General features: G+C 46.3%; 1 protein-coding gene across 3 annotated transcripts; it reads right to left on the bottom strand.

Moving 5' to 3' along the window:
- Nucleotides 1–402: 402 nt before the first annotated feature.
- GATA3 (GATA binding protein 3) lies at nt 403–20,135 on the bottom strand. Of its 3 annotated transcripts, none has more exons than XM_037510588.2 (6): nt 19,916–20,135; nt 18,875–19,499; nt 15,961–16,497; nt 10,599–10,744; nt 6,277–6,402; nt 403–1,586 (listed from the first exon to the last, which is right to left on the bottom strand). In XM_037510588.2, the coding sequence occupies exons 2-6, from the start codon at nt 19,113–19,115 to the stop codon at nt 1,302–1,304; spliced, it is 1,335 nt and encodes a 444-aa protein (XP_037366485.1). In that variant the 5' UTR covers nt 19,116–19,499; nt 19,916–20,135; the 3' UTR covers nt 403–1,301. The 3 variants fall into 3 exon arrangements, with proteins under 3 accessions (XP_037366485.1, XP_037366486.1, XP_037366488.1); XM_037510589.2 differs by having other exon boundaries at nt 10,599–10,741; XM_037510591.1 differs by lacking the exon at nt 19,916–20,135 and having other exon boundaries at nt 1,485–1,578; nt 18,875–19,115.
- Between the last annotated feature and the right edge of the window lie 383 nt (nt 20,136–20,518).

Genomic DNA, 20,518 nt, shown 5'->3' with positions numbered 1-20,518 from the left:
TTTTTTTTTTTTTTCAAATTCCTTTTTCTTAAATTAGCTAGAGCTACCAGATTCTATAAAGGCTCGGCCACCACTTTGATACGATGTTATTTGGTTGTTTTAAAAAAAATTAACTTATTATTATTTTATATTATTATTCCAATAGACTGTATTAAAGGCAGTGATCACTAACACAGAACACAACAGGAGCTAACAATCAGCCAGGCTGTTCTCAGGACCCGGTCTGTCCGGCCCAAGTCGCTGACATGCACGTCGGTAGCTCATACACTGCTACCTCATAGCACAGGCTGCAGGGGGGGTGAGTGAAAACACAGATGCTGCTGTTCCCTTAGAAGCTATTTAATAAATATCATCAAAAAACAAAATGGAAAATAAGCCCTCCAGAGCACAACCACCTCAGATCAAGTGAATATCATCTAGTTTTATTCAACAAAAATTGAGAGAAGGAAAATATTAAAACAAAAAAAAAAAGGCAGTTCTTAACACTAGCAGTAAATAAATTTGTACAACAATTCAGTCTGTATAATATGATGAAATAAATCTACATCTTTTCTTATTTTGGTGCTTTGAATTATACATACAAACAACAATTACAGAGACTTGTTCACAAAGCATGTAGGCCTGCAGAAAGGCATCTGAAACCCTTGATGGCAACTTATGAGTGTTAACACTGATTGCCCGGAACTGATAGAATTTCCTATGCAGAGGCCCACAGCTTTGAACAAATGATTTGCCTACGACTTTTTCTTATTCTTTTTTTTTCTTTTTTTTTTTTTTTGTTCTTTTTTTTGTTTGTTTTTTTGTTTTTTGCTTTTAATGCATCAAACAACTGTGGCCAGTGAAAGGAAAGAAAACTGGCAGTTTGTCCATTTGGATATCAGACCTAGTTTCTTCTTAATTTCCACACTTAATTTCCCCCATATCCTGAAAATTCTTGGCATCCTTCATGCCTTTCTCACAGCTACCCAGATGCAATAAAGTCTTCTTCAAATGTACAGTATTTCTTACAGTATAAGTTATATGCAATGTTCAGCATTTTTTTTTCACAGCACTAGAGAGACCCTGTTAAATAGGGAATATGAGTCTGAATGGCTTATTCACAAATGGGATCCAGATTCAGTGATTGAGAACACAGACACCACAGTGAGCTCCTCTGCAAAAGTGGCAAACATCATTTTGCTTTCTGCCTTCAAAAACATATCCATCGGTTTTCGGCTTCATGATACTGCTCCTGCAAAAATGCACGTAGGAGGGGCTGGAGGGACTCTCGTCTGGAGACCTTGAAGCATCGAGCAGGGACTCTAACCCATGGCGGTGACCATACTAGAAGGATGATGAGGTCCAAAGGAGAGGCTGGACGGCGGGTGCATGGGTGTCGGCGTGGTCAGCATGTGGCTGGAGTGGCTGAATGGTGAAATGTGGCTGAGGGAGGACATGTGTCTGGAGAGGGCGGCCGGGTTGAAAGAGCTGCTCTTGGGGAAGTCCTCCAGTGTGTCATGCACCTTTTTGCACTTTTTGGATTTGCTAGACATTTTTCGGTTTCTGGTTTGGATGCCTTCCTTCTTCATAGTCAGGGGTCTGTTAATCTAAACAAAGATCAATTTTTTTTTTTTTTTTACTTTTTTTGCTGGCTCTGAAATGGCGCAGGCTTTTACACACCAACATGACTCCCCGGGGTCAGAGATCTGCTTTCAAGGGCCTTCCCTCCCACCTCTTCCTGCCTCCTTCCTAGGGACCTAGAGTCCTTCAGGCGAGGTCTGCAGCAGGCTGTTTTGACTGTCAGCCTCTATCAGGTTCAGAAACCAAGAGCCCCTAGGTAAGGTGTTCCAAGCAGAGGTTATTAATTATGTTCATCTGCATCAATCATTTGGGGGAAATTTTGCCTGTGGAAACTTTGTGTTCCTACGGACCATACTCTACCCAATATGATACTTGTCATATTTCATTAGACTTCCCTTAGAAGATTTCATGGGCATGGAGGCAATGGAGGAATCTTGAAGATGGGACTAACACTCTCTCTACTCATCTGACAAATCTGTGTTAGGATTTTAAAAGCACTGCTAAAATGGTCAATCTTAAGTGTTTAGGTCTCTCTGCCTTAAGACTGTACTCACTCTTCACAGTAATTTGTGTTTGCTTCTCTTGTACTTGGCCCTTTTGCAATGAAAGGTACTACAACATCTCCCCCTGGAATCTCTATGTTAGGGGGTCATATTTTAATACATGTCTTTGCAGAAAGTAACCCCTGGTCCATGTCACAGCTCCTACAATAATTGAAAGTTACAATTTTTACCTAGTTCTGACTCTCCACTTCTAAAGAAACAAATAGCTAAGCAACCAATCAACAAGTGTTTAATAATCATCTATGGGCTGCAAAGTACTGTGGTAGGAACATATACTCATCCAAAAAATTAAAGACCAGACTAGGGGTTAAGTCACAGTGCTATCACTGCTACTGCCTAACTTCAATCCCCAGTCAGGGAGCTAACACACATGGTGCAGTGTATTTCAGTAGATCTGCCTGTTCTGCTCCCCACTCTCTCTGGTGAATCTTCTCACCCCTCTACGCCTCTGGCCTACACCCCAGTTCTGCTTCACAAAAATAAATAAATGAAATCTTTTTTAAAAATAAATAAATAAATAAAGACCAGGAATGAACCAGAGGCAAGAGATGGATGGGTAAGTGCCTGCCCTAAAGATCACTGGTCTTCAGTTTCTAAGATGGATAGCACACCTTTTCCCTCTTCTTGATAAGTCTTTTTTGTTATGTTTTTTTAAATGCACTTGCTTTGGGGGGTGGGGGGCAGAATCAAAAGAGGGGATTTTACAAAGCAAATAGGGCCCCCTGCCATAGGGAGTCAGAAACAAACACAATAGCAGAGCAGGCCCCAATAGCAAAGTAACCATCTGGCCATGTTCCCAGGGAAATGTGGTAAAATGACTCAAAGGGGAAAAGTCAGGGTCTCAGTCGATCCTGATTCCATCAGGAAAAACACCCCTTCTCACCAGCGTTCTTGGGAGAAAGAACCAGGCCTCTCGGGGTTCCAAGGTCTAACGGTCTGCCCCTAAAACTAGACAACCACAGAGAAGAGCAAAAACCCCAACGGCCCAAGGCCCAGCTTCTGGGGGCAGAAAACACCCAACTTGCTGGAGCTAAACCTGGAGAAGTCGCCGTGAGGTGGGGACTGAACCCCACATGGAACTGGGACCTGATTCCCCACTGTATCAGGAAGGTCACGCAAGTGACTGCAGAGGAGCGGAAAGGTCACAGGCAGAGGACCTTAGGGTTCCTTCTTCAAAGTTATAATCAAGATAAAGACTAGAGAGGTGATAGGAATCTACTGTCACATCAAATCTTCCCCAAGATAATGTCTAGACACACAGCTCTTTAGGCTGGTATCTAGATATACATAGCCAGGTACCTAAATATAATATCTAGTTACACCGATAGCCACACAAACCCAGATAACTAGTCCCAACACCACCTAGATACACTGATACTGAGATAGGTAGTTATCTAAACACCTAGATAAGAAGAAAGGAAATATGGCATACATGTATAGGTATCTAAATGGGCAGACTAAAACACAACACAAAGAAACCATTAATAGATTACTATCTCTTCTTGTCAAATACACATAAATTACCTTTTGTGATTTCTGACTAAACCAGAGAGACAAAAAAAACCACTTGATGAGCAAGTTCCCCGCCATGAAGCTGGAAACAAATCAAAAGCAAGGTGGGAGAAAACTGTAGAGAGAGAAGTCCTCAGTTCTTCTTGGATTTAATGAGAAATTCATATTCTTCAAAAATATTTTCTTTTAGATTAGAAACAATTGAGATCATATCTCATCATGGCCAAGAAATTTATAGCTGGTTAATTTCCCATATTCCCTACACTTCTATGAAAATACAAATTACATTTACACACACAATTCATTACTTTGAATTAAATTGGTAAATTTTAAAATGAGAAAGCCTTGGGCCTCCCTGGTGGTACAGGGTTAAAGACACAGCACTATCAAGGTACTGGCAGCTACTACAGCACAAGTTCGATCCCTGGCTCGGCCAGGGAGCTAACCCACATGGCACAGTAGACCTCTCCTATCTCACCCGCTGCTCCCCTCAGCAGTATATTTCAGTCAATCTGCCTGTTTTGCTCCACACTCTGTCTGGTGTATCCTCTCACACACCCTGCACCTCTGGCCTATACCCCAGTTCTTGTATGCATAAATAAATCTTTTTTAAAAAATTAAAAAACTAAAATAAAATAAGAAAGTCTTTAATTTCCAATGATCCTCCAAATAGTCCTAATACTACTAACTCCCAGAAAGATCTCTCCTACACTGAAGTCGGTCCTGGCTCTTTTACTTCATCAGCTATGTCCCTTGCACAAGTTATTCACTTCTCTGAGTCATAATTTCTTCAAGTAAAATGGAAACAAAAATCATTTCTGCCCTGTCTACATCATGGGACTATTTGAGGAACAAACATAATCAAATAACATGAAGGCTCTTTGAAAACCATAAATTACAACCCCAAAATAATTTTATAGGCTATGCCAATGACTGGGTAGCTCATAAATTCTATTGCCCTAAGTTTTCCAGATTTTAATCACAAATCTGTTTATCTCCACTGCAGTGAGCAAGTAAATTCCCCAAAGTGAAAACTGGACTTGGATTTCATCGCTGATAAGTAAGTACACAAACATCACAGTCCAGGGATCTGAGGGAGAATAAAAGTAGTGTAAGTCTGTTCATTAATACTGGGCCTGCACGGAACCAAGTCAAGAAAGAACCAGGGCCTCCCTGGTGGTGCAAGGGGTTAAGACACAACCTATGAAGCTATCTGCAACCTCTGCAGCACGAGTTCGATCTCTGGCCGGCCAGGGAACAACCCATATGGTGTAGCAGACCTCTCCTGACTCGCCTGCTGCTCCCCTCAGCAGTGTTTTCAGTCAATCTGCCTGTTCTGTTCCCCACTCTGTCTCTGGTGAATCCTCTCACCCGCCCCACCTCTGGCCTGTACCCCAGCTCTTGTATGCATAAATAAATAAATCTTTAAAAAAAAAAGAACCTCAGGCAGGAAGGTGAGCTCTGCAGGGTCCCTGGAGTCCAGCAACTTATTCCCCAGAGGGAAAGAAGGGCGAGAGTAGAGGAGTCACCAGAAGAATTTCTCAGGGACTCAAAAAAACTAACCTGAGCGGCTTCCTCCCCAATTCCCAGGTATTCCTGGGTAAAATGAATTGACTGCCAGAATGGCCCTGAGCAAAAAGTGTTGCTTTTTCCCGGTTCAGCCTCAGACACAGCCAAAGTCAGATTGGCAAAAAGACTTTGTGAGAATCAGACAGAGCCAAAGAAGGGAAGGGGGAAGGGAAACAGAATAACCGTCTTTTCCTTGGGATTACTAAACTTCAGACCTCATTAGGGTCAGGGCCTGTCAGCCAGAGTTGTTTCAGGGGGGTAAAAAAAATAAGGGACTCAAAAAATTTTTGCAAAAATTACCTGAAAAAAAATCTTAAGGTAAAGCTACTGCAAAATGGGAGGACACCCCAAATTAAAAGATTAGAAATGACATAGCTAAACCCAGGTGACTGACTAGCAATTATCATTCTGCTAATAAAATATAGTAGGAGAAAGGAGAGTTCCTTTTCCCTGGCATGGATAAGCTCACCCGGCTGCTTGTCAGGAGTCCTCAGCCAGTTAGGACAAAGAAAGACATCAGATGAAATCTCTCAGACATTTCATTTCATGTCTTTTATACAGAGCATCTATTTAAAATTCACAGCACAGGTTAAGCCAAGACTTTACCCCTCAGTTACTGAATCAGTCTTCATCAGTCTAGGGATCCATATGCCATGCATTACAGTTCTATTTGCCTTCCTCTTTCATGCTTTTTTTTTTTTTTTTTTTTTTTTGCAAGAAGTTCATAATGCAAGGAAATACCAAACTATGAGGGTGATTTTTTGTGTGTTCCAAGGGGAAGATTTTTTTTCCTTAAATTTCAGACCATGCCCACCACGCGCATCAGATTGCTGCCATGCAGAGTTGTCTGATACATGCTCAGGAGCTGGGCTGCTCTGTCTTAAGCCCTTCAGTCTCAACAAGGCCTCGCTGTGCAAAGCAGATTTCCACACTGGGTCCTCATGCACTTACTATCTGTGGCTTTATATTTGGCCCAAAGGAAAGCAATTCAAAAGCAAAAGGGGTCCTGTGATACTGCTTTACTGGGCATCATCAAGAGGGGAGCCCGTCTGGGTGCTCCCGCGACACTTACATTGTGCAGCTTGTAGTAGAGCCCGCAGGCGTTGCAGACCGGGTCTCCATTGGCATTTCTTCTCCAGAGCGTGGTAGTGGTGGTCTGACAGTTTGCACAGGACGTACCTGCCCTTCTTGCTGCCGACTGGATGTGAGGAGAGCAAGATGGGATAAAAATCAAAACAAACGTTAAATGTATTTAGAGAACTACAGAGACTAAAAAAAAAAAAAAAAAAGGAATTATCATTGATATCAAAACTAGCAAGTGGCCCACATGAAAGTAATAAAGATCCCCAAAAGCTTGCCTCACAAAGAAAAAGACAGTCAATCCTCTGGCAGGGGAACATAACAGACTTCAATCAAGCGATCAGAATTTCACCTGTTGCTTCCAGGTGTAGAATTCGGGAGGATCATAAGTAATTGAGATAAGACTCCCCAATTGACATTCCACAAAGTTCCCCAAATATTTCATTTTTATGGGGTACAATAGAGAATTAATCAGGGACTAATTTTTTGGTGCCAAGCTCTCAGCCACCTTATTCGCCAGGCCTAGGAAAGGTCAGTGCAATGACCAGGAATATCTATTCTAAATGAAGCTACTGGGCATCAAAATATAGTCACAGCAAAGGATGAATAAACTCAACATCAGCAGCACTTTATGGCTCCCAAATAAAGAAATGCTGTTTTATAAGAACAGGGTGCCAACAGAATAAAAGTGTGTGTGTGTGTGTGTGTGTGTGTGTGTGTGCGCGTGTGTCTTCACTCACAGGTGATATAATTTACAAGGCACTAACTAGGACATCCTAACAAGACCTGGGAATTTTGCAGCAGCCCTAAATATATGCAGCCTCCACTTTCAGTCTTGGTCACTTTAAGACTTTGTCACTCATGGTGACCGCCATCCACATTCTTGTAAGTGACTTTCAGTTAATGAGACAAATTGAAAAAAAAAAACAAGGAATTTTGCTCTTCAACAGAAACACCTGCCCCTATACCTGCCCTCATCCCCTTTCACCTTCTTGATATTAGATGCACAGAGCAAAGTCGTTACAGATCAAACTTTAATTATTTGTGTTACGCCCTTCATTTCCTTTCGAAGGGAGATTTTTCTTTCACTTTGTCACATACTTAAACTTGTAAGGTCACTATTCTCTATGTCCATACTTCAAAAAAAAAGTTAAACTCAAAACCTTTTGCTTTTGAAAGAAAATAGAACTGGGTCATTGCTAATATACCCCCTCTCAACAAATCATCCCCTGGCATAAAAAAGAAATAACTTTAACTGCAAAATGATTCCTGCTCCTAAATGTAAAAATATTTCAAAGCAAAGGCAAAAGGGGAAAGAATTCAGTTAATTTTTATCTGAGATCAAGAAAATTCTGGCATGAATTTTCCATAAAGGCATGGAACAAAACTACAGGGACCCCATCAGTATTTTATCACGCAAAAAGTTGGACCAAACACCCGAAGTCGCCAGATATGGAAAATCCAGTGGCAATTTTGAATTAACCAAGCTGATTCTTTTCGTTTCAAAGCTACTAAATTGTTCCACAAATACGTTTCTCCTTCCTCCAAATTTAAATATCAGAACTACGGCTTTTTTTCTTTTCCTCTTTGTAATTCTTTATTTTCTGTGTTCTAAGGGACTGTAAATTAAAAACAGCCCTTATCTAGCATAACCGAGAAGGTTCTACTCTTTGACCGTCCATTTTAAAAACAATCTACCCAGTCCAAAAGTGCCGACCCTAACCAGCCTTTAGGAAATGTGATCATTAATGGTGCAAGTAACTACATTGCCCGTGTGCTCTTGGGAAGAAAATGCCACATAAAATCAGCACTTAATGACTTTGACAATTATGTCATCATGTGATTATTATCATTTTCCTGTACTTTTTTTCCTTGACGAGAAATACCCAAAGTAGATTAACATTTATTCAGTACTCAGTTTTCCCAACCTAACAACCTGAAGTATAGAATACAAGCACAAAATCCCAACTGGTACCATCACAGGCCAGGTGAGGAGGTTCATTCAACTTTTTGCAGGCTATGAACAGTGACGTAAATACAAGCAGGCTCAGACTATGTCTCCAGTCTACAGATCTTATGTGAACTTATACAAAATATCTAAAAGCCATACTGTTTGGTTGACTGGCAAGAGATAGTGTATATTAACTAAGCAAGGTACACAGTTATCAAATATATGAAAATCCTTGTTACACTGAAGAGGGAAATTCTATGCTTTTTCCCTTTCATCATTTCTTCTGTTTCCAGCAAGATACGCATCTCCCGTAAGAACCAACTACATTATGGACCCGTTGGTCCTAAATAAATCTGCAAACGTGCAAAACAATAAACAGCAAACTGGAGAAATGGAGCCAGAGTGAAAAGACAGGAAATATGGGAAAGAAGAAAGTTCTAGGTATTCAGAACTCAAATACATGTAAGGCTAAAAACGAAATCCTGAAAGTTCTCTGAGTATCTCTCCTGAATGATGAATTCTATGGAACTAAAAACATTAAACCACCCACAAAGGATGAGTAAGAAAGAAAAGACAGCTTAAAATGTGACAGCCAATAAACTCTAGAATTAGAAGTAATTATTACTCAGAATTCTAGATATGTCTTATGAAAGGTGAATGAAGACAAATTGATCTAAAAAGCAAATAGAATCCTCCTTTGCAATCTGCCCAGACAGAAGAAAATCCAAGAAAATGTCAAAGGTACTCTTAATCATCAATCTCCTCATAGTCTGAGATTTATACCCCCCGCTCTTTTTCATTCTTTACTTTTACCTTAAAAAAAAAAAAAAGCTCCATTATAATTGTACCATGACTTATTTCAACAAGAGTTTTTTGTTGTTAGTTGTTTTCTTTTTTTTCTTTTTTTTTTCCCTAACGCCAGGTTTTAAGTGATTCAGAACATTCTTTTGTGGTGTGATCATATTCATTCTGTGCTAACACCTCCAGCCATTTTTTTTTTTTTTTTTCAAACACATCTTGTTCTGATCCGTTCAAACATCTTGATGTTTAGGTTGGGGAAGCTGAGTTGTTGTTTATGAGTTATCTCCAGTGCTCAGATATCCGGCAGCTTTTTCCTAGGAAGTTAACTTTGCACATGAGAGAAAGGAAAAAAAAAAAAACCCACGCTGTATGGGGACAAGTGGGAGGAGGTTGAGAAAGTTGGAGAAGGGGGCAAAGATCAGAAAGAATAAAGCCTAGAGACCTAAGATTGCCAAAAATTAAAGTCACGTGGGCACTTCCATCCCTAGAAAGTTTTTCCTTCTGAAGAGGATGTGAAAGGTGTTGAGTTGCACTAAAATCTGATGGGGAAGAAAAATAATTCTTTTAAAAAAAATACAGAGTATTTGTTTTGGGACTTTTCCCCCTTAGAATTTGATGGATGAGAATTCATCCATTAATCTGCATGGGGAAATTCCCCTCCTCGCCTCTCTACTTGGTGAATGTCATCACCACAAAAAGCAGTTTGATCTCTTAACTGTGGTTTAGAGTCATCATTTGCCAAGCCTGCTTTTATTTGTCTCTTTATATACACTTGCCATTTAATCTGGTCAGAGGTTCCAAAGACAAGTTTACAAATGAACCTCTCCTGCTGGTTTTCCTGACAAATGCTTGACAGTGCCAGATTTTCTCAAGTATTCCTAAGGTTCAGGGTTAAGAAGTTTAAGGGGGAAAAAAAGGAGAGAAAGGGATAAGGAGGGAACTACCACCCTATCTGCAGTCGTTGAAGGGAAAGTAAGACCAAAGGCTGGGTGGGAGGTAGACACAAGACAAGCATCACACCACTTTGCCTGCAGGAATTACCTGCAGAAAGCCCTCAATTCCTACAGCCCACACGGTGCAATAGCTGCTACTTCTAAAATTGGCCCCATCAGACTTAAAGCACAAGCACATGTACCACATTAAGCCTGAGACTATGGTCACTTCCTAGCAGCCCTACTACTTTGGGTACATGTTCTAGATAAAACCTAGAGCATTTATCCTCACAGTAAATTTCCCTGTCTGTGATCAGTGATTATCAAAGCATCTTAAGTCACGGGTCCTGGTATAGCGATTGTTCTATCAGTAAATACATGTAAGATTTGCTGACCAAGAAATTAGCATCCCTAAAAATTTACTAAGTGACTTAAGAAACCTGGAAGGAAAAAAAAAAAAAAAACGTTTTTCTATCTAATTTTGAAAAAGAAAAACAGCGATCCCAAGCAAGCTGACATGATTTTGAGCTGTCCTGCCAATTTCCTGTAGAAAGTTCTCCTTCCTGAAGAGAGGAAATTAAAAACACATAATGGTTAGTGTTGGATCAGTGCTTCCTAAAGCAAACTTACCAGTCTTCGCTTGGGCTTGATAAGGGGTCGGTTCTGTCCATTCATTTTGTGGTAGAGCCCGCAGGCATTGCACAGGTAGTGCCCTGTACCATCTCGTCGCCACAGAGGGGTTGAGGTCGCCCCACAGTTCACACACTCCCTGCCTTCTAGAAACAAGATCACATATAAGTCACTTATGGAAGGAAAACACAGCAGAAAAGCTGACGGCGCTCGGAATTAGGGTATGAAAGTAAAATTGAGAACTTTGTTTTTCTTTCTTCTCCCTCTTTGGGAGAACTTTTTCTGCCCCCACTGCTTTTGAAGGTGCCCCCCAAGTTGAAAAGAGTTACTGCTTGGCATGACCCTTCCTCGGACAGACAGCTCTGGTCCTGAGAAGTGGGACACGAATAAACGGAAGAAGAACCTTGCTCTGGGCTGCCTAACTTAACGGGGAGACCAAGTCAGCCAAGGAGGAAGGCAAATTTCAACTTGAAATAGTTCCCTGAGAAAAATCTGAGTCCTGGATAGCTAAAGCAAAACATTCCATTCACTTCCCTCAAAGGAAAACAAAGGTGACCCATTATCATCACTGAGTCTGTCTATATAAATTGATTAAATAATGAAGATTAGAATGGGGAAAGGGAAAGGTGAATCCATGGCTAGATAAACAGATAATAAATAGATGAATAGATTGATCAATTGACTGTTTGATTTTAGTAGCTAGAGCTTTCGATTTTACTTCCAATAAAACTGTAACTGTCCCTGGCTGGCAAGTAACAGATGAAGGCCCGCAGAGTCCACTCATTCCCCACCCACCCTCATCCTTTTTCTGCCTGGAAAAGACCAGCATTTTCTATAGTTATCCTATCCCAGTCACTGGGACTTGAGTGTAACTCTGACTCCCGCCAGTAAGTGTAGAGGGAAATGCAGTGAAATCTTTAGGCCAGGAACCTGGCAGCAGGGAGGTGGAAGTGAATAAAAGGGTTGGGAGGGCCAGCAGGAGCCCAGGGTCCCAGGGAAGAGGCCAGCTAGGGGGAGGGGCGCCTCCCCTGGGCTTGGTCACCCAGCCAGCCGGCTAGCACTCTTTTTCCAAAAAACAAACAAACAAATTAAACAAAAAACCGGCCAGGCCAGGTTGGAGCGGCACTCATTCCTGGAGCAGGAGAGGGGAACACACTGAGCTCCAGAAAGCTCCCGAAGAGAGAGTCCCTCCAGAGACTCCAAAGACAGATTAGGACTGGGGGAGGTTACTAGCTGGTTTCTTTTCAGCTTCTATGAGAAGAGGACGGTTAGAGGGAATCTCCTGTTCTTGGGGGGATTTCATTCTCCTGGCAGTTGCACCAGCTTCTCTGCTTGGAGGAGCTGGGACCCCAAGCTTAGTGGGTCAGCTCCAGAGAACCATGGCCCCACCCAGCCTCTGGGAAGCAGGAACCAGTAACACCACTCAAGGTTGTTCTGCAAGAGGAGTAGGAGAGGATTTCGCTGTCCTGGGGTTGCTGGGGGAGAGGTTTTAAAGGTTGGTAGAAGGGAAAGATGAGCCCCTAAAGATCATTTTAAGAGATTACTCAGCTAACCCCAAACTACCAGGGAGGCAGGGGTGGGGAGAAGGGTGGCAGGTATACACTTAGGAGGACAAGGATGACTCCGTGCCCCTGGGACCTGCTCCACCTTTGGAAACCTCCAGACCCAGTAAGAAGGAATGAGGGTGGTTTACACCTATGAACCTTCACCTCAGGAAAGAAAAGGACCTTTAGAAATTGAGTACATTTTGTGTCCTTTTATATTTGAGTCAGGAACAGCGCCCAGTAAGTTTTGTCCACTTCTTTTAATAAAAATTAATTAGGATATTAAGAGTGATTTTGTATATTCACTCCAAATTTTTTTTTTAATGTTCTTTATGGGGGGTGAGGGGGTTCCTACAGAGAGCCTTTCAAGAGCCCCTGCAGTTACATACAAAATTGTGGCACTGTGTGCCAAGGGCACTCCCCCATGGCCCCAGCAACTTTCATCAGTCCTCAAAAAAGACTTAGAACTCAATTCCATCCAGACACTTTCCATTTAGGGTCAAAGGGAAGTGGGGGAGGCGTGGAGGAGGGAAGACAGGGCAAGTGGGCCGGTGAGGCGAGGGGGTATCAGCTGCAGCGGTGCCAGGAGGCAAGTGGGCCCTGCAGCTGCCATGTCCCAAGAAAGCAAAGGTTCAGCTGCTTCTGGGGGGCAGTGACACTGGCCTGACCAGGCTGGGAGGGGCCCACTCTCCATCCTGCCAACACAGAGGCCACTCAGGTTCCAAGAACTTTGATTCCTTCTGTCTTGGGCAGTAGACAGAGCTGGTGAGGTTACTCCGGCTCCTCACTCCCTCCAGCAGCAGCCAAGGAGGTGGATTTGTGAAGGGATGAGGATGGGGCTGGTTGCCCTGCTCCTCAGCACCCTGAGCTGGGGGATCTCCCAGCCTGACGTGATTAGTCTGATTTCCTCTCTTTTGTCAGGCAGTGGGGAGGTTGACAGCTTCCTTTTCAGAGGGACCTTAAAAGCTAGCTACCCCGGCGAGGCTCTGAACACTAGAGCAATTTTCTGTTCTGATTCACTCCGCAAGTTTGTGATTGCCTTGTCTGGCCTCTTCTTATTTTTTTCTTTTCTCCTCGTTGCTTCTAGTCTGTGACCTCAGCAAACAACCAGTTTTCCTAATGGAGGCCCTGACTTGTCTCCTGTTTTCTTTCCCTCTCCTCGCTGGCTGCCTGGTGTGAGCTGTGCAGACAACACCTCTCTGAGGTGACAAGAGCCACAGAGCTGCGAGGCCTCTTGACATTCAACAGCCATTTTCAAATACCCCTTTGCTGCCACTAAAATCCTGAAACGGGGCTGGATCGCAGGGGTAGGAGCAAGGTAAGAGGCTGTCAAAAAGGTGGAGTGAGATGCCCCGAGAGGCCAAAAGGAGGTAGGGATCTAAGAAAAGGCCCTTTGCATAAAGGCTTTGTCTTTTGTTCTCAGCCCCAAGCCAGCGAGCTATATAGGTGCCCAAACCACAGCTTCAACCGTTTCTCCAAAACACGACAACTCTCTTGTCTCTTCCTTCAGCAAGTGCGTTTGCAAAGAAGAGGTTTAAAAGAAAAGAAAGAAAAAAGGCAAGCCCTAAGACCTAGAGACCCCCTTCCTAGAGAATTCCCATTTTCCTCTCTCATAGAGGCTTCTGCAAAGTTCCTTCCCCACTCCCAAAACGTCCCAGCTCCCTGGCTGACCAGGTGTGCTGGTCTTGGTCTTTTTGGACTGTGAGAAAGGAATAAGAAGGAGGAAGTCAAGAGCCAAATTTAAATAGTCTCCTCTCCCCCACCAAGAAATTAAAATAAAATAGATGTATAGGGCTACTAGTTTGGGTTTAGGGAAACCACAGTCCCCTCCCCTCCCACCACCCACCAAATGCTCAGCGTCTTCAGGAAAGAGATGAGAGAAAGGAAAAGGCTGGACCCAGGCAGAAGGTATGCACAACGGAGGGAGAAATCAAACTCGGAAATGAGGGCAAAGAAACCAGTCTTTTGGAAAAGTCTCTCCGACCCCTCCCCCACTCACAAACCACCACAGCGGCCTCAGAGACCAGGATCTTCCCCCAAACTTCTAATCCTACCAGAAAAGAGAACTTTAAAAAAAAAAAATCCCATAATGTCTCCCAAAGCACAGGCTTACTCCCTTTGCAATCAGCCCCCAAGCTTTGACTTCATCCCGATTTCTCTGAGCCAGCTGTACCCCATTTGCGTGGGACCCTCCACCTCCACACCCAAGCTCAGCCCCTGACAAGGCACAGAGGCCACTCTCCCCGCCTGCTCTCCCTTCCCCTTGCTTTCTGTTTGACTCCACCAGCGTACCTCCCTCTCCCTGCTGCCTACTTTCATGTACTGAACATGCAGGTCTGCGTATTTCTGTCAGCCTAACCGCATCCGGACTCTATTAAAGTTCCTGGCTCGGGATAAACAATGCAACTGTCGCGTGCAGCAGTCTGAAAATAATTGGATTAGCTAAAACATATCAACTAAATAGAGACAGTCCTGCTCAGGCAGTCGGAGTGAATGTCACCCTGGAAAAAAACCCTGAAAACTGATCTCATGGTCCCGGGCTCCCAGGCGCTCCCTCTGAAGTTTTTTAAACCGGGGTTTTGCAAGTTCTGTTTCCAGACCGTTCATCTCACCCATACAAGACAAGTGATTTTCACCACTTCTCTGCATGTAGGATCTCTAGAGAGAGGGACAGAGGCAAGAGTGTTGGAAGGGACCACAGGAGATAAAGCCACCCCGAAACCACACACCCAAGGAGGCACAACCACCTTCACGACACGCTACCTAAAAATATAGTTAATCTTCTTTTAGAGAATCCTGACCTCTCTGACTCGATTGTTTTGATTAGAAACAAAAATGGCTGTGGATTATTTTATTTTTAAAACAAAACTAAACTAAACTAAACTCAGCTAAACTAGTTTGCTAGTTCATCAGGCAAGAGTCTACACCAAGAGAATAAGCAGGCAGTGTAGCCCCCTAAACAGGTTTGCTTTCTCGAGAGAAGGTGAGGGGGTGGGGGAAGCAGGGACACACACCTGGAGAATCTTTTTCAGTCCTTTCTACCTCCCCTCTGATCTGATCAATCCAGGAACAAGTCCTAAGACCCCTTCCTGCCCTGCCTGTGCTGAAAGCTCCGGAGACTCTGCAGGTAGCAGGGGGCATGGGCTTTGCATTCACTTGTTTACCCGAGGCAGACCCCCCCTCTTTCTCCCAGAAGTTAGGAGAGCCCCCTTTCCAAGTCAAGAATCTGTGTCTTACTTTTTCCAGGGTCCTGCCTGCCCCAAATATATATATATATATTCACACTTTATTTATACATGTCAGAATAAGGGCTGTCCTGTGACTGCATGACCCCCCTTGAGAGCTGAGCTGAGGCACAGTCAGCCGGACACAGGGCCAGAGGGGTCATAGGAGGGACCTGTGTTTGTTTAGGTTTGAGGTTTCGTTTTAGCATTAAACACTAAAGATTTATTCCCTCAGCTTTCCATTTGGTCTTGGAAACTGACTAAAGGTTACTGGCAGAATCCAGAAATTGCAGGCAGGCAGGAGAGGGTATGACCGTGGTTTTGTGTGACTTTTTTTCCTTTCTCAGCTAATTGTGGGAGGGGGGTTAAAATAGATGCCATTTTCCCTCCGCTGTGAGGCTGGGATAGGACACACCTCATTCTTCCCTGCCAGAAGAATGGGGAGAAAGAAATCAAATCCTAGCAGGGTCTGGCACGCATCCCCCAACTCCCTGAAGAGCCGGCCTGTGCGCCCCTCTTTCCTGAAGTGGATATTTGAGGGGGAGAACAAGGCAGGGGACAGAGAAAGGACACCCAGCGGGGAGCAGCTCCTACCTGTGCTGGATCTCGCCTTGGGCCTGGACTTGCACCCGAAGCCGGTGGGGGAGCCCCCCAGCAGGCTGCTGGGAGGGAAGAGTCCGGAGCTGTATTCAGGGACGTAAGGTGGGTAGGTGGTAATGGGGTGGTGGGCCGACGAGGCGGCCCCTCCCAGGGTGGTCATGCCGCCCCGCGAGTGCGAGGACTCCAGCTTCATGCTGTCAGGCAGCGGCACCTGGTACTTGATGCATTCCTTCTCGTCCTGCCGCGCCGAGCCAGCCGAGCCCGGGGTGGACAGCGAAGGGTCCGGAGAGACGTCCTTCGGTGGGGTCGGCGGGAAGGTAAAGAGGTGCGGGCTGGAGTGGCCCGCGGACAGAGAGGAGGAAGAGGCCGGTGGGTAGACCGACAGGGGCCCAGGGGAGCCGTGGTGGATGGACGTCTTGGAGAAGGGGCTGAGGTTCCAGGGCGAGGCCGTGTGGTGGCTGCCCAGGTGTTTGCCTCCCTCCAGCCAGGGCAGGGACCCGTGCAGCAGCGGTGGGCGACACACCTGGCTCCCTGCAGGGAGAAGGAAAGGGAAAGAAGAGAAACACGCAGGTCAGAGCAGCCTTAGGGCCCTGGGACACACCTGGGGTTCTGCCTCTCCACTCCTGGCCTCCAGTGGGGGGAAGAAAATCCCCAAAGCAGCCAGGACCTGAGGCAGGTCCACTCTCTAATGCAGCGGTCCCATAATACCTTGGCCCACTTGGCCTCGGACACTCCTCACCTCTCTCCCCCACACAAGGGTGCCATCAAATCCAGTGGAATGAAGAGCCTGTGACTGACACCCAAAAGGTGCTTCTCGGCAATGGAGCAGGGCCCCTTGGCTTATTTAGCCTCTCCAGATGTACTTTCTAAATCACATCCCCTGAGTTCCCTCTCTAGAACCTGACTTGATTTATTGGTTTCCCTCAATGGCCTGGAGTCCCCATCCCAGACTTAATCCCAGCATGCCTGATAAGAGAGTGGGCTGTGAATGATGAGGGCTGAAGAGGAGAACCTGGCCACACAACTGCTCACCAGCCCTAAGAGAGAGGCCCAGCAACGGCAGGGAAGAGAGACCCTCGGAGAGAGGGGAGCAGGCCTTTGGGGTTACTTCCAAGTAACCCTAATATTTAGGATTTGCTGATCATGAGCAAAGCCTGAAGTAGGATTTGCAAGAAAACTTTAAATGCTCAGGCTATTGGAGAAAGTTTCCAAGGCTAGTCTCTGAGGTTGCAGTTTTTTCTGCTTTTCTTGCCCTCCCAAATCCTACAGGAGAAGAAAACAAAATAAGGCCCAGACACCAATAAACATTTTGATTCCACCAGGGCAAAAATGTGAATTTTCACCTGAGCCCCCAACATACAAAAATCCCAGCTTATATGTATATTTCACTCACCCATAGTATCCCTAGCCCTCATTTGAAATACACGGTTTTCAGGTAGCCCTTACTCAGACAAGCCCAGCCGCTCTGAGAGGGGTACATTTAAACCATAAGTGCAAATCCACACACTTATTGATCTTTTAATCCAGTACCTGCCTAGGCATTTGACATTCTGCTGAACCATTAAGAACAATAATGAAACTAAAATCTTGAGAGGAAGGGGAGGGGAGTCGAGGGGGAAGGAGGGTTCTCTGAACAGTAAGGGTCAAGATTCACATTATGCAGGAAGTAGCATAGTAACTAATATTAAATCTTCATCTACCGCATTTCCACTTAACTGCTGATCTGCACAGAACAAGGGCAAAGAGCAAAGAGCGCCCCATCCGCAGAAACAATTGTTTAAAACCTGGTGACAGCAGGGCAGAGGATGCCTGCTGCCTAAGAGGTTGTCATCGTTGCCAGGGAGGGCTCTAAACCCCGGACCAGGCAAACCTCTGGCCGGTGGTCCAAGAGAGCCTCACATTTTTTCTGCCTGAAATTTTGCTTCTATTTCTTCTGTAAGAACACACTTAAAGTGTTTAAGCTTCTTCCCCTCGCTCTGCATAGAGCTGGGTTTCTTTTTAATATTTAGAATTCTCCTAAACGTCTCAAGGTGAAAAAGAAGAAAAAAAAAAGGAAAGAAAGATAAGGCAACTGGAGTCTCTCCCCTTTAAAAGAACACCCTGGTGGATCTGAATTCTTGGGGAGCCTGATGGGACTGTTGTAGGCCGGAGGAGAAAGTAAGGCAAGAACTGCAGCGAGCAGCTAGGAGGCCAGCCTAAAAGCAAAGACGCAAGAAAATTCTGTGCAGCCGGGAATCCAGACAACCTCAAATGTCTTAAACTAAAGTTTGAAGGAGTTTTCTACCAAAACCCCTTCAAGCATGAGAAATCTATTCCTCAAGGCCAAGAGGTAGGAGAGCTGACCAGAAACCCAACGCACTAGCTTTGGGGGAGAAGTCAAAAAAGACAGGTGCGAATAAATGTGTCTCTCGGACCCTTTTGAAAATGTGCCGGAGAAGCACACTGAGGCACGGTGGAAGAAGCCCCCCAAAAAAGAAGCGCGAAACTGTGGAAGAAACAAATCCGAGCCGGGTTTGGCCAGCGCCGGCTCCCCGGCCTAGGAAGCGGTGCCCGGCGGAGGCAGCACCTCGGCTCCAGGAGCCGGGGGAACCTCCAAGGCCCCCCAACCTGCGGCCACGCTGGAAGAGTGGCTTGTGCCTCGGCGCGCGCCAGGTGAGCGAGCGCCAGGCCTAAGGGACACCAGCCGAGGAGAGGCGCCTGCTGCCACTGTTTTTAAAAACACACTCTCACGACGAGCGAGACTCCTTCCTCGCCCATTTCCGGGCCCCAATTTTTTTTAAATGAACCAGTAACAGCCCTTGGGGACTTTCGCCGGGTCTCCCCACTGTCTCTAATCCCCGTCTGCCTCCCCGACCCGGGCAAAGTGAGGGTGACCGGGCATGGGTCCCCGCACCTGGGGCGAACTCACCGTGGTGGGTCGGAGGGTACCTCTGCACCGTGGCCCTCACCGAGTTTCCGTAGTAGGATGGGACGTGGTTGCCTTGACTGTCGATGTTAAAAAGTACATCCACCTCCTCGGGCAGGGGGTACTGCGCGGGGTCCATGTAGGAGTGGCCGAGGCCCGGGTGGTGCGTGTCGGGGTGCTGCCCGTTGAGGACCGCAGGGTGGTGGTGGCTCACCCAGCGCGGCTGGTCGGCCGTCACCTCCATGGCCCCGGCTGCGCTCGCGCCCTCAGGCCGGGCCCGGAACCCGCGCGCGGGGAGGGAGGGCGGTGGGGTGGGAGGTCGGGGGCTCCGAGCCTCCGCAGGTGCTCCTGCTCGTCGGAGCCGCGGGTCGTTTAAAGATTTATTTGCAGCGGGGAATGGATGGGAGGCTGGGAAGCAAAGTTGAGCAAATGAGATTTAAAAAAAAAAAAAAAAAAAAACTTTGAAGGGCAGTTTAGCAGAGAAGAGGACGGAAAAAGAAATTCCAGAAAATAGGTACTTAAAGATAAAAAGCGATGAAGTTTAAAAAGGGGGGTGGGGAGGGGGGCGAATCGGATGGAGGGCTCTGCAGCCGGGGTTCTTCAGCGGCTGAGTCTCTTCGCGGGTCACCTGCAAAGGAGAAAAGTGGGAGACCTGGATGAGCTCCTCAGGACTTTAGCACCTGAGTTTATGCAGTGGCACCACCTCCCCTCCGGCCGCCCGGCCCCTGCGCCCGCGCACCGAGGACACACACGCGCGCGCGCGCTCGCACACGCCTCCACCCGAGCGAGGAACACCCGGACAGCAGCCCGAGAGGCACCAGCTCCCAAGCACATCCCTGGCCGCCTGGCTCTCCCCGGGGCCCTGCAGACGGAGCGGTTCCAACTTGGATAACTCCCTCCCTGCCAGGACACCCGTCGTGGGCCCTTCTTTCAGAAACTCTCAAAAGAGGAGGGTTGAGTTTTCCATGCTTTTAAAGTTTTCCCAAATGGAGGGAGGGAGGGGAATCAAACTTTAAAAAACAAAAAAAAATCGCCAATACCAACCTGGGTAGCAAGGCGCAGAGAGCAGGAGGAGGCGCGCGACCCCAGAGAGCAGAAACTGCTCGGTCAGATTGCGTGGCTCGCTCTGTCTCGCGCTCTCTCCGTGTCTCTCTCTCTTTCTTTTTTCCTCTCTCTCTCCCTCTCTCAGTATTTTTTTTTTTTTTTTTACAGGGAATGCATTCTTTCTGAAAGTATCAAGACGGCGCCAGGCAGCTCAGTGTTCGCAGACAGCTGTGGCGCGACGCAACTTAAGGAGGTTCTAGTGTCATCCGCGCCGGGGGGGCGGGGCCAGCGCTGGCGAGGAGGGGACAGGATCGCCAGCACAAGGAAACTGCAACCCAAACCAGCTCCAGGACCTCACCCCCCCACCCCCCGCCTCTCCCCGTACCCCTACTCCTCTGCCCGCCCCTCTCCACTGACCGGAAAGGGGCGCCGCGCAGGGCGGCGGAGGGCGGAGGGGCGCAGAGGGGCACCGGGCGGGTGGGCGCGGCCGGGCGACTTTGGGGCGGAGAGGGCTGGCAGGAGGGAATGCGCGTCTGGCCCTTTAAAGGCAGCTCCCGCTCCTGCCAATTCATTCGGCCGGGTAGGAGATTCCGCGCCGGGGAG

This window comes from Talpa occidentalis, unplaced genomic scaffold (assembly GCF_014898055.3).
Source record: "Talpa occidentalis isolate TD23 unplaced genomic scaffold, MPIMG_talOcc4v2.1 talOcc4.14, whole genome shotgun sequence".
In the NCBI taxonomy this organism is placed as follows: Eukaryota; Metazoa; Chordata; class Mammalia; order Eulipotyphla; family Talpidae; genus Talpa; species Talpa occidentalis.
Note: the sequence above shows the minus strand (reverse complement) of the source record. Positions and strands in the feature narration are given on the sequence as shown.

Bases quoted from the DNA above. Each gene is read 5' to 3' on its own strand.
- GATA3 (XM_037510588.2), bottom strand. From the start codon at position 19,115: ATGGAGGTGACGGCCGACCAGCCGCGCTGGGTGAGCCACCACCACCCT. The intron at 16,498-18,874 runs GTGAGTTCGCCC...TTCTCCCTGCAG, and splicing joins GTACCCTCCGACCCACCACG to GGAGCCAGGTGTGTCGCCCA. The intron at 1,587-6,276 runs GTAAGTGTCGCG...ATCTTTGTTTAG, and splicing joins TCTACTACAAGCTGCACAAT to ATTAACAGACCCCTGACTAT.